General features: G+C 45.0%; 1 protein-coding gene across 2 annotated transcripts in view; it reads right to left on the bottom strand.

Moving 5' to 3' along the window:
• The window catches only part of Tmc3 (transmembrane channel-like 3), a 47,086-nt gene extending 22,063 nt beyond the window's left edge, over window positions 1-25,023 (bottom strand). The window contains exons 1-13 of one of the 2 annotated variants that reach the window (XM_087656131.1): window positions 24,786-25,023; window positions 23,595-23,741; window positions 18,254-18,329; window positions 13,332-13,413; window positions 11,170-11,276; window positions 10,385-10,483; window positions 10,141-10,283; window positions 8,628-8,775; window positions 7,819-7,862; window positions 5,183-5,330; window positions 3,779-3,888; window positions 1,465-1,543; window positions 92-340 (exon numbers count right to left, since the gene is read on the bottom strand). In XM_087656131.1, coding sequence (XP_087512257.1) covers window positions 92-340; window positions 1,465-1,543; window positions 3,779-3,888; window positions 5,183-5,330; window positions 7,819-7,862; window positions 8,628-8,775; window positions 10,141-10,283; window positions 10,385-10,483; window positions 11,170-11,276; window positions 13,332-13,413; window positions 18,254-18,329; window positions 23,595-23,741; window positions 24,786-24,874 — 1,521 coding nt within the window. In that variant the 5' untranslated portion in view covers window positions 24,875-25,023. 2 annotated transcript variants of the gene reach the window in all.
• Between the last annotated feature and the right edge of the window lie 406 nt (window positions 25,024-25,429).

Raw genomic sequence — 25,429 nt, 5'->3', positions numbered from 1 at the left:
TTCTTTTTCTATGAAAAAGGGACAATGATGTCCTAGAGAGTTCCCAAGGTGGGGTGTTTTTTGAAACTTCTCAAAGGGCAGAGAGAAGCACCTGGCCGACGTATGTCTCCCAGCACTGGCCTTGTGGGCCCTGCATGTAGGACACTGTCTTGTTGGCTACTGTGTGTGGTGTGATAGAAGTCAGAAAGCTTGTCTCTTCCAAGTCCCACATGCTGGTGTTTCTCCTGAGCTCCACCCCTGACACAGGTGTGGGCCACTGCCCTTCTTCAGGCACTGTCCTGGTGGCATAGAAGGTGGGAGCATCTGCCCAGTGGCTTGTGCTGTTTTTAGTAGCAGCTTCCTGTTGAGAAGAGAAGGAGAAAACAAAGGAAGAAAGGGAGGGAAAAAGGGGGGAGGGAGAAGGAGAGGGAAGAAGGAAGGAAGGAAGGAAGGCAGGAAGGAAGGAAGGAAGGCAGGCAGGCAGGCAGGCAGGCAGGCAGGCAGGCAGGAAGGAAGGAAGGAAGGAAGGAAGGAAGGAAGGAAGGAAGGAAGGAAGGAAGGAAATTTATGTTTCTAAGAATCCAGCTTGGACAAATGAAGGGGGAAACTACATTGCTTTGGAGGGATCATTCTCTCCACCTGTCTTCTTTTCCCTCTACCTCTACCCCGTTTCTTTCTCCATCTCTAGTTATAATTTTTCTCACTCTTTGCTCCTCTCTTCTCTTCCTCCTTTCCCCTTACCATCTGACTAAAGGTGACCACACTCACAAGACACCAGCTAAAACACACCGTGCTCACTGTCCCCTAACAAGTATCAGAAATGGTTCTATGGTTCTAGGTGACATTTTCATCTCTTTTCAACCTCAAGGGAATTTTAAGTCAAGTTCACAAGGAGATTGGACTTCAGAGAGTGGTAAACAGACTGCACGTAAGTCGCAGGTCAGGGCTAAGGTCTATGCGACTTCAAAACTATGACTCTCTATGACCTCTTTGGCATATATATATATATATATATATATATATATATATGTATATATATACCTTTTTATTTATTTATGGTATTCTTTGAATAAACTACCTTCATGTAGTTCCTCCTCCTGCCTTCTGTCCCCTCCCACTCAAAGGCTGAGCAGGTTGAAATGAACATTAAAAGCTGTTTTTTGAGTATGGGGCTGGGACTGGAGCACAGTCTGAACCATTCTGGATGAGCCTATGGCCAGTTCATCTTGCTGAGGGATCATCAAATATGTGCTCATTTGAAGCACTGTTGCAGTTTTTCTTGATGGAGGAATGAAAATAAGATAGCATGACCCAGAGAGATGTGGTGGCAATAGCCCAGGCTCTCATAACAGCACTGTTGGAGCTTAAATTTCTCTCCATACCCTGAAAGGACCACAGTGGTATGGTTTGGGACATGTGAGACACAAATACAAGCACTAAAGAGGGCAAAGATGATGAAGACACTGACCTCATTTGGACACTCACCTCAATGTTCATGCTGTTCACTTTGTCCAGAAGAGCAATGATCAAGCTGTAGAGATTTCCTAGATACAGTACCAGGACCCTGAAAACCACAAGCTGAATTGAGAAACAAGAACACCAGACATAGGACCAGCAGTCTAGAGCTACCAGGGAGTTCTAGGTCATCATGGACATGCTAATAAGACAGTAGGTGCTGCACTGTTCTTCCAGAGGTCCTGAGTTCAATTCCCAGAAACCACATGGTGACTCACAACCATCTGTAACGGAATCTGATGCCCTCTACTGGTGTGTCTGAAGACAGCTACAGTGTATTTATATATGTAAAAAAAAATGGCCACACAGAAGAAGAAGAAGAAGAAGAAGAAGAAGAAGAAGAAGAAGAAGAAGGAGGAGGAGGAGGAGGAGGAGGAGGAGGAGGAGGAGAAGGAGAAGGAGGAGGAGGAGGAGGAGGAGGAGGAGGAGGAGGAGAAGGAGAAGGAGAAGGAGAAGGAGAAGGAGAAGGAGAAGGAGAAGGAGGAGAAGGAGGAGAAGGAAAGAGGAAGAGGAAGAGGAAGAATGAGGAGGAGGAAGAGGAGGGGGCAAGGAAAACAGCTTCTGCAGATCCTTCACTGGGTCAGCGATATGTGGATGTGGCCAAAATTCCAGTGACCTTATACTAAGGAGAATACTTGCACATGGAAATGATGCCTCATGCATCCACACTGGCCTCTTTCATCTCTATGAGGTGCTGCAGGTGACTCCAAGTATAGGCAGCTTCTCAGGTAGACACCCTTGCCAACTGCTTTTCCTCAGAAGCTGTGAAAGGGCTCCTTTATGCGTCTCCCTAGGATGATCTCAGCATCTGCCTCAGCCTATATGGGTCACAGCCCCTTCAATGGTATTTGGTCAATGCTGATGGAGGAAGGGCCTCATTAGCTCTTGGCAGAGCCCGGGCTTTTGCTCAGGCTCTCACTGCATCTTGGATGAAAGGTATCATGGTCTGGTGGTGAGTTAATGGAACTGAAATAATATGTCTTGCTCTTATTACCAGAATTATGCCTCATTTGTCTGGGGTTGCGTCTCTCTGTGGCTCTGTTTCTGTAGTTTTGAGTATGAAAAACGAGACCAATCTGTGTAATAGGATTGCCGTTACACCAAATGCAATAACAGAATCGATTCTCCCTAGTGCCTGTGGGTAAGGAAGGATCTAAGGAAGGTACGTCTCATCCAGGCGGGATTGGTGCAAAGTGGAACAGAATTCAGCAGGGTGAGGAGGCCCCCAAGCCTTGCCCCAGGTCTATCCCATGCTGTGGGGTTTGGGTCAACTCTTCTCTCTAGTGATGGTTTTCTGTCTTTACAGCTATAGGATTTCAGGAGTCAGGCAACTGGAGTCATCAGGCCAAACAACACCCTTACCTATTTTAGTAAATAAAGGGATGGCAGACAGCCCTCTGTTTGACCTATCAGCTGTGGTTATTTTAATGCTCTTCCCTTAGAGCTCAGAGTCAGGACAGACATGTTTGCGTAGATGCGTAGGCAGCAGAGTCTAAAAAAATTAACTGTCCTGTCTCTTTCAGAAGATATTTACTGGCTCCGGAATGGAAGCAATCCTTCTCACAGTGGTCTGAAGTTTAGAGAGTGTCATGAGGTGTCACGGGAGATGGTTTAGAAAAGCCAGTGCGGATAGGGTAGGGAGCGACTGATCAGGCCTCTGATAACTCCTATACCATGATCCCTGCTTACTAACACATGAGTTGAAGTGGTGTAGACAGAACCTCAGGGAAGAGAGGCAGCTTTTCAGAAAGATATCCACAAAGCCCTTGCTAGACATGAATGTGGCTCTAACTCTCAAGGAGGCAGTCTTGGGATGTTCCCTTGGACACAGTCTTCTCAGGCCACATCTGTTTATGACATCTACTGTGGCAGCTATTGGCTGTCAAACAGTGAGGGTCTACTTCACCACTCAGAGTCAGACCACAGAGGAGTTCAATAATGAGGAAAACAAGACATGTATTCCATCATCTTGCTGCTCATTTGCGCTTGGTTTCCTGTCTGCTTCTCCCTCTTCCTCTCTGCCCCTCATCCTCTTCTTTCTCTGCTTCCTCTTCTGCATTACTTATAATTCCAGCTGTTACCAGCACTAATCTGTTACCCCCTGCTCTGACTCTGTCCCTTTCATTCCTACTGCCCCCAGCTCTCCTTGAGCAACGTGACTAGGGGAAGCTCTACGCCAAGCGTGGAGATGCAGCAGCATGCCTTAGCTCTGCAGTGGTTCAGTTCCATTGTGGCCAGCTGATGGGCGAGCCGCCCTGGGGCTCTTCCCACCAGGATGCTCTACCTTGCTAACTGGAAGCGCAGTGTCGTCCGTGGATGGTACATCTCCAAGGCAGCGATGAGGTCAAAGGCAGATGGTGCTAGCATGGTGACAAGGGAGACCACCACGCCTACCTATGGAGAGAGTATATGGTCCTCAAGTTCCTCCTCTCTGCTCTCTCGGCCACAATTAGTTTTGTATTTGGCCACCTGGCAATGTGAATGGTAGTTAACAGGGACACTGAGCCCCTATTTAGAAACTTCCCAAATTTCTGAGAGTTATCCCCTTTTTTGGGCTACCATCACTCCATCATGGCTTTGGTCCTTTCTGGAACTCTCTGATAGGGTCATGGGGATTCTTATATGTGCCGTCTGGGCTTTGGTAGCATTTCTGTTCCGATTACCAATCACTACATCATTGTATTCATACCTCCATGACCTTGGTTGGAAGATGGAAATAATTGCTATTATTATGATCAGAAAGGGGAAGGCAGAGAGGTAATTGAATATCCCTCTGTACACAGGGGATTAATTATCTGGAGAACCATGCCTGGTTCTTGTTTGTCTGGGCTTAAAGGAAAAGAAAGGCGAGTTTAAGCTGGTACATAAAATGTCTGAGCTAAATTAAGAAATAATTTCTGAACAGATGTTTAAAAATCTGCCATTTTATAAATGTGCAAAAAGGTACAAATTTACTTAACCCACAAAACTTGTATAAAATACAAGGAGATGTTGGAAAGACTTCCTGGAATAACCATAGTTTCCGGGAAATGATTGGGCACAGTGAACACACACAGGAGAGATGTATGCCCATCTATCTGCTTTTAAAATGAATGTCATTTTTTTTTTATCAGAGTAATACAAAAAGTGTTTTCGAAGTTACTTTTGTCTTTCAAATCTGGGCAGGTAAATTGGGCCAAACATTCAGGACAACAGTTGCAGTTATTAGAAATTATGGAATTCTCCCGAATCTCCTACTTGGTAATTTTCTATTTATGGGTGGGTCGTCGAAAACACAGACAGTTTATGTGGCTGGTTCTGGAAACCACCTAGGTGCTGGCTGGTAGCAGCTAGTGGAACTGGAAGCATGCGCAGTGGGCCAGTGTTGTCACCGATGCAGCAGCTGTGTGGGTGGAGCTCATGCCTAAGGAGGCGGATGCTAAGGAACAGGCAGCGTATGGCAAAACTGAACCAGAAAGACCAGTATGAGCACCCGGAGGAATTCTTAAACCAACATCTTCCTGGTTATTAAACCAGGACTCAATAGTACTGGAGCTGAAGACCCGGGTCCCTACTCTAGAACTAGTAGGCTGTACTCATTTCTAGAGATATTTCAGTCTCGTTCACTAAAGTAGCGAGAGGAGGCAATACTGTCATCCCCATTAAAGTGCACCTGCTTTAGAAAGCCTAGCTGCTAGTCGTTGGCTACCTCATTCTTTTCCCAAAGTGTCAGCTCCTTCTTCGACTGCTCCAGCTTTTGGGACCGGTCCACCACAAAGTAGATGAGATAGATGCTCCCAGCCAGCGAGAGGAGCACCAGGATGTTGGCAATGATTCTCAGGCAGACGGTCACCGCCCTGCAGAGAAAGCAGTACCCAGTACTCGGACGCAGATGGTGGGACTCGGGGAAAGGGGCCTTACCCCTGCTGGGGCCTCTTTACTTCCCCTGCCTCCAATTTCTCACTTTCTGAGAGATCGACAGAGTTGTAAATTTGGCCAGACAACAGCTTAGAACTAAGAAGCCGTCAAACATTGGTTTTAGGATGAAGTATGTTGGTTTCAGTTTGAGGTTTGTTGCTTAAAATTGAAGTCCCACAGAACCGGAGAAATGATTCAGCTGTGAAGTGCTGACCATGCAGGCACGAGGACCTGAGTTCAGATCCTAAGAGGCCACATTTAAAACATGCCAGGCAAAATGGAGTGTACATGTAGCCCCAGCACTTGGTTTTGGGGAGGCAGAGATAGGCAGATCCCTGAAACTTATTGGCCAGTGAGTCTAGTCAAATTGGTGAGCTTCGGATTCAGCGAGAGGCCCTGTCCCAAACCATAGAAGCAGAAAGGCATTGCGAAAAAGGCTCAATATAGACTTCAGGCATCCATGCACACATTTATATTCATATCTTACACTAAACAGTATATGCATTACTCTACACACACACACACACACAGACACACACACACAGACACACACACACAGACACACACACACAGACACACACACACAGACACACACACACACACACACACATTGAAGTCCTATGATGCACACCACACGATGCTTCACCTAAACTTTCTAACAAAAGAAGAATGGTAAGTGAAGAAAGACTGGCCTCATTTTTTTTTCATATGACAGTTGGTGAACCCACACATCATTCCTTACCATTAGCCCCAGGGGAGTCCATGGGTACTCTCTTCTGCATACAGTCATTCTGTGGTTAACAGTGCATGAGTGTGGACCAGGACTCTGTTGAGTATGTCCCAGGGCAGTGGTGGGGGCGGGCGGGTGGGTAGTTAGTCTAGGTACAGCCTGGCTTTCACAACTCTGCCTGGAGAAAGATGATTTGAAGGGGCACACAGAATTGAACCACTCCTCACTAAGTCCTACTACAGGGGAGCTTACAAAGGTCAAGGTACTTCCTTTTGTGCACATTTTTGCCCTTCATCGGCATAAAAAGGAACTGGTCCCCAATGAGATGGTGAATGACATCTTCCAGGTAAAAAAGGAAAACATAGCATGCTAGATAACATGGTTATTCCCCGATCTGGAAGGAAAATGCCATAGACCCTGAGCTGTGGAGCATTGGGGTAGAAGACATTAATGTCATCCTCCTGCCTCTGGAGCACACAGTTATCATTTCCACAATCATACTACCCACAAGGCACTAGCTAGGAGATACAGAGCAGGGGATACAAAGCTTGGCTCTGCATGGCCAAGCCCCTGGCATCCTTCTGGTGATCACAGCTGTAAAAGCATGCTGGGCCTTGGATGAAAATGATACTTTCCTCCTCCTCTGCTTCTCCCCTGGTCCAGAGTACCTGATACATCTGTCTTCCTCTGAGCAACAGAATGAGGACCAGGGTTTGTGGAAGGAGAATGAGGAAACTCATTCCTCCTTGGCTCACCAAGGAGACCTCTTGGATCTAGAATAAATTTTAAGGTGGCTATCATTTTCAAGTTCCCGGGATTATTTAAATCATTTGATTAGATATGGTGAAGACATAGACTCTCCATTCCACTGCCAGGGATGTTAATCTGAACTGAGGTTGTTGCTTTTGGAGACTGTAGATGACTATGGTGGGCTTGTTCTCTGCCTCTAAGAGGCCTGATGGGACCTATCCTGGCATTTCACTGGAGAGGAAATGTAGGTCAAAAAGGTTGTGGGCTAGCTTTCTGGGTCACTGGGGTTTCTGTAAGGGAGGGCTATAACCCACCCTTCCCAGCTGCCTGTGTAATCTCTTCCTGGCTTTGCCCCTGCTCCCATCATTCCCAGTAGCCAATAGTCACACGTTTAACTGAACAGAAGGACTATAAAAATCAACGAGGACATGAGGGAGGTGCGGATGTCTGTCCTCATGAGGGCAGGGCCATGGCCCCTTCAGAGCAGCACTCTCCTCTTCCACTGGGTCTCTGTTTTAAAATCTCATGACAAACCTGGCCCCCAGGAGGTCGTCTCTGAAGACTATTGGTGTGAATGGGATGTTCCTTGTATCTTAGGAACTCAGAGATTTGTTTCTAAACAAACCAGTCCTAATTATACTCAAGTGTTTCCTTCACTTCACAAACTAGAAACTATTGCTAAAATCAGCCATTTTATTATATAAGTCAAAGAATAGGAAGCTGGTCCCTTTCAGAACTCCTGTCCAATTTCAGCAGGTTCTGTAAGAGGAAGCACTCCTAAAGACTGCTGTGGAAAAAGAATGAGATTCCCCCAGGTCCTATTACTAAGAAGATTGACAAGAGGAAAGAGTAGGTGTGTAACAATTGTGGAAATAAGATGTGGACAACTTGGTAACTTTTTTGTACCAAATGAGGCAAAATTAGTGAATGAACAAAGCGATACTTACATGTTTTTGTTTTTTTTCTTTTCTTGCTCTTCCAGTATGGCCTCCTTGAAGGAAAAATACATGCAGCATTAGGAGCTTAGCCTTATAACCAATTATAAGCACTAAGGATAATGTATCCTACTGGGCATGATGGCCCACGCTGTGATCTCAAGGCCTAGGAGGATCAAGACTCTAGGGTCATGCTTAGCCACACAGTAAGTGTGTGCTTGTCTGGATCTAAAAACAAAAACAAACCACCACCACCACTAACAACAACAAAAATCCACACTCTATTGTCTTAACTCTTATCTTCAATATCTGTGACTTTCTTCTATAAGTTATAAGTTAATAGATTAAATATCAATTATCTAATAATCAATTATGCAAAATAATTGGAGATTGGGAAGAAAGAATGGAGAAAGGGGACTGTGATCTTTTGAATAATGGAAATATTTCCCTCTCAAAATAAGGTTCCCTTTAATTGCCTATGACCCTCAGCTGACCCAAATCTCTCATTTTGATCACATTTATTTCTAAGCTAAAACACTCATATGCATAATGTAGAAGTATTTATTCATGTATAGGTTTTAACAATCCATTGTATAGATTATTAAAATACACAAATCAAGATTTTAAGACAATGGAAATAAAGAGACGCTTTGAGCTTTTGTTCCCACATCCTATATGGGCTCTTGCCTTTCATTTTCAATCATGGTCACCTCTTTGGGTCTTTTGCCCTGGGCCTGGGAGGGAAGAGAGCAGTGCTGAGTCTGCCAGCAGGGGGCGCTACTGTCCTGCTGCCGGGACTCCATAGCACCGTCTTCACTTACCCTAATGCTGTTCAGGATGGCAGCTGTTTTGCTTTCTGCAGCCTCTGGGTTCCCAATGAGGTAATCCCAGGCACAAAACACCCGCCAGCAGAAGGTGTAGTTTTCATTGGAAGCACTGGCCAGGCTGGTGCGGGAGTTCTTAGCCATTCTGCAAGAGAGGCTCCAGTGAGGTCACAGGAGTATGTCTCAGGGATGGGATCACCCTTTCTGAAGTGCTAAAATCTGAGATGGAGCCTTTGTGCGACCTGGGCAAAGCTATCCTCTGATAAAACTCCTGAGTTCCTGCTTGGCATGCAGAACACTGGCTAGACGTTGACTATACTTGGACCTTCGGCTTATCCTTTACCTATGTGGAAATGACAATGGTAATTATCACATGAGTCCACCATGTGATACCACACCACCAGCCCTGTGGTGGCCAGCAGCCATTGAGGTTTGCTTGCCCCAGGAGGTCTCATGTCTGCAGCTGTGAGGGTAAAGTCTTCACCCACTCTCTGAGATGAAGCTGTGTTCCTGAAGCTTCTGCTTATGGTAACTCCTCTGTGTGATCACGCCAAGCCACTGAGTCCCTCTTGCACAGGACACTCTCTTATATACTTGAAGGCAGGAGATTTCCTTCTCTGTCCTTTAGGCCATCTCTCCAGTACTAAGCCTTGGCTTTCTTCCCCAGTTACAGTTCTTGTTCTTTCGTCTGCTCCGAGTGACTTTTAAAGAATAACACCTAGTGAAGGATTGGAATTGTTCTGGAAGGGTCTTGAGGCCACCATGAGCTAAGCTGGAGAGCCTTCAGTCATCAGAAGAGCCCTTCCAAGTCACTCTGCATCTCTTCACAGTTTGCCTATCTACTTGCTATGCTGTTTCTAAACGCACTTTGCAATTGGACAATAGGGGGCGTGGCAATGGCGAAAGAGCTAAGTAGACCAAAGGCAAGAGATAAGGTAACAAGGCCAGGCTCTCCCTATGCTCCTTTGTCAACTCTGTATTCCCTCTGACCCCCTAGCTTTACACAGAAGTATAGAATGTTAGCCTGGAAGGAAGCCTGGTGCCTTTCTGAGGCAATGTATGCACAGAGGAAAAGTGTTGCCACAGGACTCTGGGTGAAGTTGGTGGGGCTCACAGTGGTACATTGCAGGACTCGTAACTCTAGTCAGTTTTCTTTCCTTTGTACTGTGACCTCCTCTCAACCATGATCAGGAGGCATCAGTGGCATGCTTTACCATCTGGTCACAGGTACACATACAAGCTGTGTGCGTTCTCCTACCTCTAGTCACGATGTGGTCGATCATATCTTATTAGTGCAGCTATGGCATCGTCTAAACCAGATCCCTCCCAGAGCCTTGCACACAGTAGTCAGTGTACAGTAAGTGCTGGCTAAACTTAGTATAACTCTGAGTCTTGGTCTCTTTGTCTATAAATGACTATAGTGACTCGTAACTTTAACAGGGCTATTGACAGGAGGTGAGGGACGTGTTCTAACCCAGCTCCTGACATGGTCTTGGAGAAATGATCATACTTCTTTAAGAGAATGATGAAGCTGTAGGCAAACACTGCCATCCCCACCAGGAAATATGCCAAGGGCAGGCGGTAGCCGGCTCTCCCGATCCGCCTCTCTCTTCCGTAGTATCCATAGAACAGGACAGAGTATTGAAGGTAGCCCTGCAAAGAGAGTACTCGAGTTGTTTCTGATTCCTAGATTCCAGAACTGTAGCCCTTTCAGCTCTCCCTCAAGGTCTGGGTGTAGTCAACAGTAGCCTTACCCCGAGGGACCAGACAGTGTCCAGATCCTGTGCAGACATGACCTGCTCCTGGGGGATGGTCTTGCTGGCTGTGCTTCCAAAGGGCTGGCCTGCGATTAGCTGGCGAGAGAGAGAGGAAGTGTTGACACGTTCCTCTGGGATAGGGGGACCAGATTAAAGGAATGGTGGATCCCCATGTGTCTGTCGAGGTGCCCTGATGGTATCTCTAGGGATTGTGGTAGACTTTAGCTCGATTCTCTTTAACGAGAAAGTAAAATGTGCCTGAGTTTTCCTTTGTCTGATATGTGCTTGTCTGCCCTGTTACTGTATAAACCGTTTGAAAAAAAATGCAAGTGGCTTCTGTGACTAAATCTTGGAGGTCCCTGGACCTCATATACCCTGAGGAAATGAATGGCTCTATTTGTTAATTAGGACAGAGTTTACCTGGAATACTGGGAAGACAAACTAGTACATGGGCCAAATCCACTCTGTTACCTCTTCTATGGCCCGAGAGATACAGATATGAATGCTTTTTACATCATTAAGCCACTGGGAAAAATAATCAAAAGAAAAAAATTCATGCATATGAAATTCAGATCTTAGCTACATACACTGGTCTCTGCCATGCTCAAACCTTCTTTTGCGACACATAGCTGCTTGGAGTAGTGGTGACTAAATCTGATACAGTCCCTGTGTTCTTTTACACGGCTTGTCATGTTCTTCCTAGTGTAACAGTGAGGGCAGCAGGTTTTAGCACCTGCCTCTCCCTCTTGCACCTCTGGCCCCATTCCTGGGACAACTCTTACCTCAGGAAGGACAACAAAGGCACCCGTCATCACCGTGAGCACTATGTTAATACCGAATAACCACCTCAGGAAGATGAAGTAGGAGGCCACACCAGATCCGAAGTGACCTGTGGAAAGACAACAGCGTGGCTCTGCTCAACCTTCACGACACAGAGAGCTTATACCCAGCAGTCTTGTCATTCACCTACACCAGGACCACCCACAAGAAGAGTGATGTCATATGGTGCCCTCCAACCCCTCCCCCCACCATTGGCTGCTTTGCTGGGTCAGCATCCTATCCTGACCTCTGTCTCTGTACAGAGAAGGACCACCTCTGGTTGACCAGCACACTGACAATCTCCCCAGTGCTGTACCCATTCAAATATGCTGAATCAAACTTACTAACTCATGTGTTGGGAGACTTTCATATTCCGTTCTCCTATTTTCCATTAGATTACATATTCCGAGGTTTCTCTAAGGTATTTTGTCTTAATTTCAACATTGAAACTATTGTGGTGTTAACTGGAGAAGCCAGATAAAGGGCATGTAGAAACTGTCATGCTCTGTATTCACACACTTCCTCTTAACTTAAAGGTAAGAGAGCATCTCACTCCATTGAAATAACAGAAATGATTCTTCTAACTTCCCATCTAGCTTTTGATTTTTTTTATGTGTATGAAATCTATTTTCTGAGGCTGGAGCTATGGCTCAGCGGGTGAGAACAATAGCTGTCCTCACAGAGGACTTGGACATGATTCTCAGCATCCCCATGGTGGCTCACAACCATCTGTAACTCCACTTTCAGACACTCTCTGCTGGCCTCTGTGGGCAGAACACACATGTGGTGCACAGACACATACATGAAGGGGCCACATCCATACACTTGAAAATAAATCTTTAAAGAGTATTTTCCAATCGTTAAATTTTTCTAGATAGTTTCCCCCTTCGCTTTTATGATTAAACAGGTCTCCATGCTGAGATTTGATTTGTTAATGTATATTTTCTTTAATAATTTCCGTGATTTGGGGCTGTACATTCATGTATTTAACAGAACATTAAAATGACAGGACTAGGGCTGGAGAGATGGCTCAGCAGTTAAGAGCACCCACTGCTCTTCCAGAGGTCATGGGTTCAATTCCCAGCAACCACATGGTGGCTCACAACCATCTGTAATGGGATCTGGTGCCCTCTTCTGGCCTGCAGTCACATATGCAGGCAGAATGCTGTACATAAAATAAATAAAGTAAATCTTAAAAAAAAATCTTTAAAAAAAAATGACAGGACTAGATTTACTCTTTGAAACAGCTGACTCTACAGTGTGATTTATTTCTATCGACTCCAGGAACAACTTGATGCAGAAGTAACAACATTCCCGTTTCTGAAGTGTTTGCCTGTTCCTTTGAATGGTCAGTTCCTGCACTGCGATGTGCTACGCTGCTGTTTGGCTGTTTAGCATTTAATCGTGTATTTTATTTTAACCTTTTTGGCCATGCAATTTCTTGAGAACATTTTCTTACTTCTATCTCCCAATTCATCTTTTGGATGTTTTTCTTCTTGCATTTACTGATATTTGATTATGAACCCTAAGAAATGCATTGAGCATGTTTGTGGAACTGCATCAAACGTGGCAACTGACTTTTGGGAAAGTCTACAACTTGAAATAAGTGTGCCCTTGTCTCTTCACAAGGGCATCACCTTCTTGGCTCCAACTTCATGCTTTTCTTCACTTTGGGACTTTAAAAAGTTTATTCACTCTTCTGTGTATGGGGGAGGAGAAGAGATTTGGGATATGATTAATTACTTTTTAATATATATTTTCTAAATTCTTACAGTCTTTTCTATAAAAGCACATATGTTCGTGTTTATATCTTGAAGTTACCATCTTACTTACCCTTACAGTTTTTCACTGACCATTCAGAGTTTGCTGTCTGACTGAATGAATGTACTAGGAATGGTCATGGAGCCCTGGAGGAATGTGGAAAGGCAACACGGGGACTCTTCCACCTTGGGAGGCGGGGAGGGAGCAGGTTTCCCATCTCCGAGTCCCACATGAGCAGAGCCTCAAGCTGTACAAGTGTCCTGGGCTGACTCTACTCCATGATGGCTGAGGCTCACTAGGCATCTCAGGCTGTGCAGTGGCCACAGTTGCACAACACCCCTGCATTGCTCCAGTGGATACTCACTCTCGATTTTCTTTATCCTCATTTCCCAGGGGATGAAGATGACCACAAAGTTACAGGCCAGACGGGCAAATTTCCGCCAGAGCTAGACAGGAGAGACCATGATTAGAAAACTTCTCATTTATAACCCTGGTAATCCATAGGGCTCTGGGGTGGGTCCTGGGTGGAGGAGGGGCTCCTGGACACATCCACAGACCCTTTAGTTATAGTTTCTCAGGCTGCTAAGCATGTTTAGAACAAAGCAGCCCCTTATTCTCCCTGTATCCGGTGGTATACATCTGGTTTGCGCTCTGAGCTATGGGGTCTGCACTGCTTTTTGGAGACAGAATTTCATGTATTCTGAGCTGGCTTCAAATTGGCTGTATACCTGAGGATAACCTTGAACTTCTGATCCTGCTGTCTCTAGCTTCCAAGTGGACCCCAGCACAGCCAGTTTAATGCGATACTAATTGGGATCAGGGCTTTGCACTCCCAGGCAACCATTCTCCCAACTAAGCTACATCCCAACCCTGTGATCGATAATCTTTCGGGTCACAGTCTGCCTTATTCATGGGTTGAGGACTAGGAAGGTGGAAATTCCATTAGGAATGATAGCTCATGATACTCATTTGACCCAGCCACAGACCCCTAGTAGCTCTCTGTGTGGAGCCTGGGAATCAGTCTGACTCACCAGTTCCCCCAGATGATTCTACCTGTGCCCCAGTTCAGAAACCAAAAATCTAGACTTCTCTTTGAAAATAAGTCCTATTCCAGGTGCATCTGCGTCTTACACGGTGTCTCCCAGCCTCTGTCCTGGCTGAAGCTGCCAGGAATAAGCTTGTCTGGACATACACCTGACAAAAGTATGAAATCATGACTCTTTCTCTCAAAGGAGAGCAAAACAGAATGTGGCCCATGCCAGCTCTGCTGTCCAGCAAAATTGAAAGGTTGTGCATTCTAACACACAAACAGCCCGGGTTTGTGTTGGAAGCAAATGATATCATTGCACAAGGAAGAGCCACAAATGTAATTACTGCATTCCCAACTGTAAGACAAGCACCCGGTCCTGACACAGACTCACAAGATAATGTCATTCTGGATGGATCTGCCAAGGCCAGACGGCTGCCTGCACATGGAAGTCTGAGTTTTATCAGAAGTTCGAATTGTCTTTAGCTCATGATTTGAGAACCAACTCAAAGACAAGCCACCATTCCTGTGAGCAATCATACAGACAGCATGTGAGCAGCCAGGAAGAAATGTCTGTCTCTGAGTTCACCTTGTTAGGATCACTGGTCTCTCTTGTAATTTTCTAATGTCTGCCTGGCATCATCTGCCCAGAAAATGCGAGCTTCCTGATCCTCAGAGGCAGGTAGGCTCAAACATTCTTCAGCAAGGCCTGGGCTTAGTAAACAATGACTCTCCTTAATGCTTTAAAGCCCTACAGTTAAAGAAGCACAGGAGAAGTCCAGAAATCTGTCCAAGCCCTAGTTTTCGTTGTACATCTGTCTTGCCATGAGCCCCCATAGAAAGTTCTTTTCTTTTTGTGGGCAGCCATTGGCTTATCTGTGGAAGAAGCAGTGAGTGACATCCAGTCTTGCCTCATTTAACTGTCTAAGGATTTCAGTGCACAAACAGGGCTAGCTCTGTAAGGAGATGCACTCCCTACCAGTGTAAAGCTTGAAGAACCAGACTCCCTATACTTAAGTGGTCTTTGGTAATAACAGCTTTGTCTAGGAGGGCTTCGGAGAGCTAGAGAAAGGGGCAGAGAGTTGCAGGATGCTGTCATGCAGACACAGCATGCCTACGGCACTATCCACTCTCAGCAACCTTGCTTACCTATAAAACTGGGTCTGTCAACATGCCTCAAGGAGGAAGGAAGGACTTGGCCAGCTCCTGGCCCTCCTCTAAAGACTGCTGATGGAGTGGACATCAAGAGGCTGCTCCTCTCCCTTGGCATCTTTAGGCAGTTAATGATAGCTGGGGTGAGTGGCATCCAATCTTTTTTTCCATTTTTAATGGTCTGAGGATGTCAGTCCACAGAAGAGGCTAGCTCAGGGTAGCTCTATAGGTGAGAGATGCAATTTCCCTACCAGTGTGAGGTTTGAAAAGTCAGAATTCCTACACTTACATTGCCACTGTCCTTGTAGAAGGGCTTTCCTGAGCCATAGACAATGTCTTCCATGACATTGCTACTGGAAAATTGTCTGTGCTCCTGTAAATGACTCCAAACCCATGTTCGCCATGTAAGTAAACTTAATGAAACTTATTGATTTGTGAACAGACAGCAAGCAGACACAAGATTAGAGGGATTATCCGGGACATGAAGGGATTGGTGGGAACCAAAGGGGAACAAGAGAGTAGTGGTGGGTAAATATGATCCAATACATATACATGCTTCATATACATGTGTGAAAAATGTCACAAAGAAAGCCATGTATACATAACTAGTATATGATAATAATAGAAACAAATGTGATTGGAAAAGACGTGTGTTGATTGGCAGGCATGGGAAAAGTGTGCCATGCTTCTCCGATGATTTCCCCCAACCCCCACAGCAGAAGAGTGGAGAATCTAGACTGAGTCAAGGTCTAAAAAGCCAACAAAACACAACTGGAAAGAACACACCAAGATTGGATGGAGCAGGTCACAACTGTGGGCTTGGGTGACTGTGTTTTGGTAACTCTCTCTTGGTTAGAATATTCTAGTAATTATTAAGTTTGGGTTTTTGGTAAATTGTTTGCTTAGTAAAATTTGTCACTTATGTTGGTTAGAGAAGCTCTTGTCCACCTGGGATAACTATTCTAGTACCACATACGGTATTTCCTGAGAAGTACGCTCACTTCCGACAAGCCTGGAGTCCCTCAACTGTGTTTTCTTGCAGTGGAGGCAGTAAGCAGGATAAGTTTCAGCTGGGGGAGTTTGTTTCCTTGCACAGGAAGGGTAACCACAGCAATCCTGTGCTCTGGTCAGGTTGGGTGGGATGCACTTTCATGAACGTAGGCTGGGATGCGGAGGCTTCCAAGGATGCACCTGAGCTGAGACTGAATCAATATGAAGCCATATTTAAAGAACAAGCCAGAGCAGTAGCTACCGTCTCTATGCCCCAAACTGAACTTAACTGGAAGAAAATGCCCTTTGCCGAGGCTTGGGCAATGCGAACTGGGCTGGAGACACATGCCCTGTGCAGTGGTTTCAGTGGGAAATGGCCCCTGCAGGCTCAGGTATTTAACACTTGGTCCCCAGTCAGTGGTGCGGGTTGGGCAGTTATGCAGCCTTGACTGAAGAGCTATGGTCACAGGAAACATGGGTTTCAAGTGTTCATGGTCTCACCACACTTCTGGTTTGCCTTGTGCTTGTGACTAAACCCGTGATACCCCAGCCACCATCCCTCCCTTGCCATTATAGATACACAATTTGGGACTGAAACCCAAAACAAACCCTTCCATAGGTAGCTTTTGTGTCTGGCGTTTTATCACAGCAACGGAAAAGTAACTAATACCCATAGTGAGGACTAGATAATTTCCAAGTAGGGCAGGGATTTTGGATTACCTATTTTTGTTACAAAACTCTTCTTTTGATAATGCAGAATGCCTTTCATATAAGGGATGTTCTTTTAAAAAAATGCTTGTTGGTCAGAGTTTTGCTTTGTAGCCCAGATTGGCCTGAAACTTGGAATCTTTCTCTGTCAATCTATTTTATTTCTATTTACTCCACAATCTCCCTTTCAGTGCAGCTGGTGTAAGGAGGCAGAAATTATTTTGGTCATGAAACAGAAGAGATTCTCTGAAGAGTAAGAAGAAAGAACACCAAGGCCTAACCTTGCAGAATTTTTAAAAATCATTTTCAGACATCCAAAGTTAATAAATTTTGATTCAGAAAATTTAATAAAAGTCTATTTATATCTCTTCTGTCAAATTAATAAACTTAAAACATAACATTCAAACTTTGTGTAGATGTAATAAGGTCAGGTTAGTGTTGCTTCATTATTTATATGATGATATAAATGTTAAGACTTTTGGAAAATAAGTTGTAATATTTACCAAGAACCAAAAAAATAAACCCAAGCCAAAACACCACCAACAACACCCCACAAAGCAAAAGATAAAAACCCACCAACCAAACCAAAAAGTCCAAACTCATAATGCTTCCTAGGTGGATCATAGCTTCTGCATTTAACCTAAAAATGAATTTAAGAATCTGCACATGGCAAACATGTTTTTGTCGAGTTAATTACAAGGGAAAGCTAGGAGCAACTTCACTATCTACCAGAAGCCAAATAACAAACGGACAGACACTTTGAGATGGAAAAGTGAACAGTTTTGTAAAATGATAAACAGATGCTATAGACCAGTATAAGAATATTTAAGGTTTTAAGTGGGAGAAGAAGCAAGAGAAAGGTATTGTCAGTATGATGAAGTAAAAAGTATGCATTTATATAATGGCATTAAATGGGATTTAAGATTAAAATGTCTTTTTTAGAAAGACATTAAGTTGGGGATGAGTAGGCATAGACATGATTTTTTTCTGTGTGTTTTGAAGATAAGAAATCTAGTCAATAATGGGAAATTTCATAATATGCTTGATTTTAGTTTTAGCTATCTGCTTAGAAAAGAGGATAATCCCACCCCACCCCCGACTTGAATTATGACATGAGAGCTGGGATTTGCCTGAATCACTCTAGGTATTAGTGTTCCAGACACAAGGATGAAGCAAGTGAAGCATTATGGGGCTGAGTCAGGAAGGCTGCTGGATATTATCACAAAAAAATTTTTCCTTTTCCCAATAAACTAGACTTATTTGTATCACACAACTGATGACTGGTGGCCCCCTGGACTGAAAGCCAGGTTTGGTGGTGTTTGAACTTGTGGACTTATCGCTATTCTACAGTGGTTAACGGTGGGTACTCCTAAGTATGTGTGAGGACCGGGGCATGGTGTGCTCTTTACCTCTGCTCCCGCTGCTTGGTAGCCTCGAGTCCTGGTCAGCCTGCCTTCAAACTTCAATACGATCTCCTTTGCTCGTCTGAGAGAAGAGAAACATAAGAGTGACCCCAAATTTACCACAGCCAGGAAAGGACCACCAAGCGATACAGGAATAGAATTAAAATATTTCATTTCCTGCCCTTTGAAAACAAGAAAATAAATGCTTTTAAAACTATTGTTTAAGAGGCTGGTGACATGGCTCAGCAGTTAAGAGTGCTTACTGCTCTTTTGAGGACCTGTTCCACACCTATAATTCCAGTTCCAGGGGATTGGATGCCCTCTTTTGACCTCCACGGATACTTGTATACATACAAACACATGCATCTGAAAACTGTGTTATTATTTATGTGCATGAACTAATTGGAAAAACGAATTCACACCAGTTGCTTACAGTTCACTTTGTCACAGTGCTTCCTAGGCTGGTGGCTGGCTGGGCATTACAGGCTTTGGGGATTCTGATTGCAGCCACCATAGAGGTCCTCCGCTTCACAGCTTGTCTCTTCCAGGCCTTTCCTTTCATTACAATTCTCGAGATTTTATTTTTATTTTATGTGAACGAGTGTTTGTCAGCATGGGTATTGGTACCCTACATGAGCACAGTGCTGGTTAAAGGCAGGGAGTTAGATCTCTGGGACTGGAGTTACAGGCCACTGCAAACTGCCATGTATGTGCTGGGAACTGACCCAGGTTCTCCGGAAGGTCACGGTTTATTTCCAGCCCTGTCTAGTCAATTGTGTAGTAGTAACACCGTATCTACCTTCAAGGACCCTGCTTCAAGGAAGGGTGCTGTCAAATTTATTAGTGTAACAAAGTTGTGTGTATACAAGCGCAAGTTAATTAGTGTAACAAAGTTGTGTGTGTACAAGCCATGAACACAATCTAGTCTTGGCAAATGACCAGCACACTCAAATGACCTGAGATCCCCACTTCAATACTTGGTCTTTTTCCAAATTTTCTTTTTCCTTTCTTTTCTCTTCTCTTCTCTTCTCCTTTTTCCTTTTCCTTTTCTTCTCACTTCCTCCCTCCCTCCTCACCCCCCTTTCTGTTTCTTAGACAGAGTTTCTCTGTGTAGCTCTGGCTGTGCTGGAACTCACTCTGTAGAGCAGGTTAGCTTTAAACTCAGAGATCACCTGTCTCTGCCTCCTGAGTGCTGGGATGAAGGCCTGTGCCACCACCACTCAGGTCTTTGAAATAGACAGAAATTGAAATTGGGTAAATGAGTTGGTTAATAAAATGCTTTGCTTGCAAGCATGAAAACCTGAGTACAATCTTCAAAGGCTACATAAAAAGACAGGTACGACAGGGACCACTTAGAACTTCAGTACTGAAAACAGGCCAGCCAATCTAGCCTGCTGGGTGAGGCAAGTAACAGACCAGCCTTGTCTCATTAAAAAGGATTGAGAGAGTCTTGAGGCATGATACCCGAGGCTGTCCTCTAGCTTCTGATACGTACACAGATACGTACCTGCTGGTTCTCTCTCTCTCTCTCTCTCTCTCTCTCTCTCTCTCTCTCTTTCTCTCTCTCTCTCCAAACACACACACACACACACACACACACACACACACACACACACACACACACACATACACTATGCACACAATGGACTGAATCTGTTGGGAAAGTTATGGTTAAAACAGTAACCCAATGAATAACAAGATTGAATGAAAGAGTGGACACTATGGGCTGGGCTGATTTCAGAGGCTTTTACAGATGCTCACCCACAAAACAACCTAATGATAGACAAGCCCAAGGCAGAGACACTCAACCACACCTGATGATCAGCCTCTCCGTTGGGTTACACCCACTGTTAAAGAGCTCAGTTCTTCTCAGCTCATTGGTTTGACAAGTCCATTTAACAGGCTATTCCCATATGTGCCTTCCGCAAACCCTCCTGATAAGACCCAGTGAATGTCAATCCTTTAAGAGTCACGGGGGATAAGTTAATGCTTGTTTCTGCAGAAAAGGTGACCTCCCCAAATCATTCCTTTACCAAATTCTGAGATTTAGATCTGTCCTGTTGACTGCAATTACACTTTTTGTTGAAACTGTCTTGTCTGTTCCAGTCTGGCCTTCAACTTACTATACAACCAAAGATGGCCTTGCACTAACCCATTCTCCTGTCTACTCAATAATACTTTCATTATTGTAGCCCACTACACACCCTGGCTCTACTCTGATCAACATAAGAAGTACAGAAACAACGAGGGGCACCCTCTATACATAGATATAGCACCCATTTGTAAAAATTCAAACACTGCAAAAAACAAAATAGCAAGTAATTTCATAGTCTCATTTGTGACTTTGTTCCCTGCGTGTGTTTTCTGCATTTTTATTTTGGGTCAAGGACAGTGGAATACAGACATGAAGAGAACTGCTGTCCTGGAAGGGCTTCCTACTCAATAAATACAACCCAGTGACCAAGATGCAGCGATGGAGAAACGTGGGCTCCACGGTAGAAGGGGGAGGTGTGGAGAGGTAAAGGGGAGGTGTGCATAGCACAGGCCCCTTAGCAGGAAACCGGTGTGTGCTGTGCCCTCACAGAAGGGAGCTCACTGCTGTTGGTATCCCTCCTGCTTTCTAAGCAGTCAGGTTCACTGCCTTCTGCCCCCTCCACAGACACCAGGATCAGTCTCAGCAGGTCCAAATAATGAAGGAGCCTTTCAAGGTAAAGGGCAAGAGATGTAGGTCCCAAGGGGAGGACAAAGGAACCATTCGGTCAGCCTGAGGTATGGCCTGTGTCTGACGTTTGGGAACTTTGGTGAGTCAGAAGGTGTGACTGAATTCACCAGACACCTAGACTTGTGTTTTATTCCTGAGTTATCTGAAAGAATGGCAAGCAGGTGTTCTGTTCTTGTCTCAGTATTAGAAAGATTTATCTTGGGGCTAGGGAGGTGGCTCGAAGGAAAGAACAGCCTACTGTATTAGCATGGGAAACTGAGGTTGGATAACCAGCCCAGGTAAAAGCTAGCACATATTTGTAAGCCTCACACCATGTGGGCAGATGAAGAGACAGGGTATTGAGAACGGACCAACCTGCTAGTCTAGCTGGAATAGTGAGTTCCAGGTTCAGTAAGAGACTCCGTCTCAAAGAGTAAGGTAGAGAGGAGCAGAAGATGAAGAAGCTTGCTGCTGATCCCATTCCCCTCTACTAGTGCACACACAGGGCAGCTCTCTCTCTCTCTCTCTCTCTCTCTCTCTCTCTCTCTCTAACACACACTTTCAAACACACACACACACACACACACACACACAAACGCAAACGCACACGCACACACATACGCACACATACCACTGTTTAACTTCCAAATTACCCAGATTTAAAAAAGGACATTTCTGATAGTTAACCTTGTTTTTAGTTAGCTTTAAATTATTTGCTCCAAAAATTACATAAAATCTCTATGTTTCAGCACAAGAGACCCTGGTCTTTAAGGTCAGAGTGTCTAGGTTAAAGCTGAGCTTGTCACAGCTTTATGTATTCACAGGCTATATTTGCTCAGACTGCTCTATTACTGTCTCCATCAGTCTCCTCATCTGGAAAGTGGGCAGACTACTGCACACCCCCAAAGAATAGAAACGATGAGATCCAGAAACAAACCAGGACAGCGGGCAGAGGAGAATCCATTGCAGTCATCTGAGATCAAAGTGTGGATGTCTTTAGCCTGAGGGTCATGTTGGTTAGACTGGGACTCAAATCTCAGAAAGGGACTATTTGATCGGAAGATGTATAAGTTTGATAGATGGGAGTATGAAAGGAATACACACTGGCATCTAGAAAAACCACCCTGAAGAGCAAGGTGTGACAGCAGCTCTTGGCACACAGTAGGTGTTTGAGCATCAGGCATGGGGGCTGCTTTCCCAGGAACGTGTATTCCTGGTTCACAGTAGCTCAGTTACATGGGTTATGAAGACCGTGCCACCCTTATGGGGTCTGTGGCAATCACCCCCATTCTTAGGTGTGAATATCACATATTGAACACAAGGCTAGCCCCAGCAGTGCTTAACATATCTGTTGTTCAATAAGCTTAAACTCCTGAAGTTCAAGCTTGAGCGGACAAAAGGATCAAGCTGAATTGAATATTTAAAGTGCTGGGGACCAGGAATATAGTTCAGTCGAATATGGACTATTGTATGTGAAGCCTTGGATTCTATTCCCAGTGTCACAGAGATGGGAGGTGAGAAAGGGCTGGGGAGACTGGGTTCATTTCCCATTGCATTTGGTTCTGGATCCGAGGGACGGCACAGGCAGTGCTTTTGAAGGCACGCTTAGTTTAACTGTTGACATTTTTGGCAACATTGTTGCAGGACGTATGAGTCTTTGTTTGCTGTCACTTCAGCTTTAACCAGAGGACCCTGTATCTAGAGAGGTTAGGAACTTGCCAGATATCAAACAGCTAGAGATCTGAGGAGGTAGTATTTGAATTCAGGGAGGGAATCTGCCTTCAAAGTGTAAGCACTTAACTATGACTGAGAGAGATTCTCTAATTGACTCAAAACATCCTAATAACCTAGCTTCCCGAAGAGATTTCCTACCCAAGGGAGATAAAAGCAAAGAAGTGAAGTAGATGTCTCTTTGATTCTGGCTCTCAACTTGTCTCCTGTGAGTTTGGAGACAATGTAAAAACCTGGCATTTGGAAAAGAGATTGGCACTGTCTACCAACAAAACACAAAACAACACACAATACTGCGTGTGTGCACACACCCACACCCACACCCACACCCACACACCACACATACATGTACATGCACTCTCTCACACATATTACATTCACATATACACTCTAATACACCCCAAACTCTCTCACACACATGACACCACACATACATACATGCACACACACCACACAATACTCTCATACATATACCACACTCACACACACGCGTGCACACACCCCACACTCATAAACACACTCACACACACCCCACTCACATATACACTCTCATATACCCCATACTTATATACCCCATACATACACACACATCACACTACACACATATACATGCACACACATACTCTCAAACACACACCATACTCAGACACACATATGTGCAACACACCCTATTTACACATACACACTCTCACACAAACAACACACACAGACAACATTCACACACATGCATGCACACACACAAACACACACAAAGGCGCAAAAGCACACATGCACACTCACAGGCAGTGTAACAGCTATGACTACATGGTCCCCTCAAGCATCTTTGGGACTTCTCTAGTCAGATGCAAGACGGTCACAGTTCTTGGATGGCATATTCACTCTTATCAGTGACTGCTATGGAGACCCCCTCCTTACCTCAGTGCCCGAAGCTTCTGCCCCATGGTCCAGGGTCTGCAGCGGATATTTGCCATGAGATCTTTCTGAAACTGTATATTCTGGAAGATTTGTTCTGGATCACTGCTGTCTCCTGCTTCGTCAGCATTAAAGCTGTCGTCGAAGTTACTGAATGGAAAAGGGTCATCATGGAGGAAATCTGATTATAGAATTATTTCCAGCAAGAGCATCTTTCTTGCGTAACTTCTGCATCTCACTGGCCCAGGGTCATCTGTATAGTGTGTGTGTGTGTGTGTGTGTGTGTGTGTGTGTGTGTGTCCATAGACTGACAGAATTTGGCGGTGTCAGCAAATCCCTAGGAACTCATTTGTGGCCAGTGAAAAAGAATGACTTCTCAAGGCAAGAGGCAGGAAAGGAGAGAGGAGAAGTGAGGCGCAGTAGTTTTGAGAAGGGACACAATGTCATCTGCATGCTCACCAAGGTGACGAGGGAAGCTTAGAGACTCAATTCCTCCTCCTTCCACCCTAAAGGTAAAAGAATGTACACTACCCTGTGTCACCCGGAGATGCCTCTCTGTTCGCTTGTGTTCATTTTAAACACAGAACAAGAATGGTTGTTACAAACAAAAGAAAAAAGTGAGTTAAATGACTGCATGAGGCAAACTCCTTCAGGGCATAGCTACTGTGTAGAAGAACAATTTTTCAACATTTAGCAGGGCCTTTCCTCCCTAGTAATACTTAACATGTAACTCAATAATTTTTTTAGGAGGAGATGAATAATCTATGGCTTTTGCAAGAGAACACATTTCCTCTAATTTTGATCAGAATGTCTTTTATTTCCTCAAAGGACAATTTCTCTAGAGTCAGAGGAGGTTCCAGTATTTAACAGAAAATATTCCGGATAAAAACCTAAGACGTTCCGTTCCCATCCTCGCCCACTTCTCCTCTATTGGAAGCGTTTTCTAGCAGACACCTGATTTATTAGAGGCGGCAGATGTCTTTTCTGCTCTCTGCCGACACTAGCTATTGAGGAAACAGGGAGAAGCAGATGAAGCCCATGTGTGGAATTGGCGGGCCACAATATAAGTGTAGGGTACAGGCTTTGGAGCCGGGTGCTGGCAGCTGTCTCCCTCAATGAGCATGGTCACCATCCCAGCTCCGCATGCCCCAGAGAAGTAAGTTTCTGCACTGGAGAACCCAGCAGGGCACTCACCCAAGCAGCAGGGAGTCCTGGTAGAGGTAGCACTGGCTGGCATTTCTCCGGATGCTTCTGTAGCGCTGGGATGCCTTTGAGGTTTTCATGAGGCCTGGTCTGCAGTCAGTGGTCCCCAGGGATAGCCGGGGAATTGGGAAGCCTTGAGTTTGCAGGCAGGGGTCTGTTCGAAATGAGCTGTTTGAGAGGCCTGCAGAGTGGACTTGCTCTCCTCCCTCAGAAGCAGGAACAAATGCCTGCCTGCAGCTGGTGCTGGGGGCAGAAAAGAAGCCAGGAGGCCAGCCAGGGTCATACATATGTAACAGTGAGGTGGGTGTGCCCACATTGATTGGCTAAGATCTGGACAGTTGGAGGCGTGGCCCAGTGGCCTAAGGATGTCTTGGTTCTTCCTAAAGTCCATCCTCAATCTCTTGTGCCCAGACAGAGCTCAAAGACTTGCAAACGCCTCTACCTCTTACTACAGCTGACTGTTGCTAAACACTTTCGGAGCATAGAAGGCAGGGTGTGGTGGGTCTCCCCAGAAGAGGCTTAGAGACCGCAAGTATACTGCCTATCCAGGCGCAGACAATAGCACTCTATTTTTTCCCTCCCTCTACATCTTTCTCTTTTTGTTCGTTGAAAGATGTTAAGCTTACAGAAATGCT

This window comes from Rattus norvegicus, chromosome 1, assembly GCF_021556685.1.
Source record: "Rattus norvegicus strain SHRSP/BbbUtx chromosome 1, alternate assembly SHRSP_T2T, whole genome shotgun sequence".
Lineage (NCBI taxonomy): Eukaryota > Metazoa > Chordata > Mammalia > Rodentia > Muridae > Rattus > Rattus norvegicus.
The sequence above is the reverse complement of the archived record's forward strand: the minus strand, read 5'-3'. Positions and strand labels throughout refer to the sequence as shown.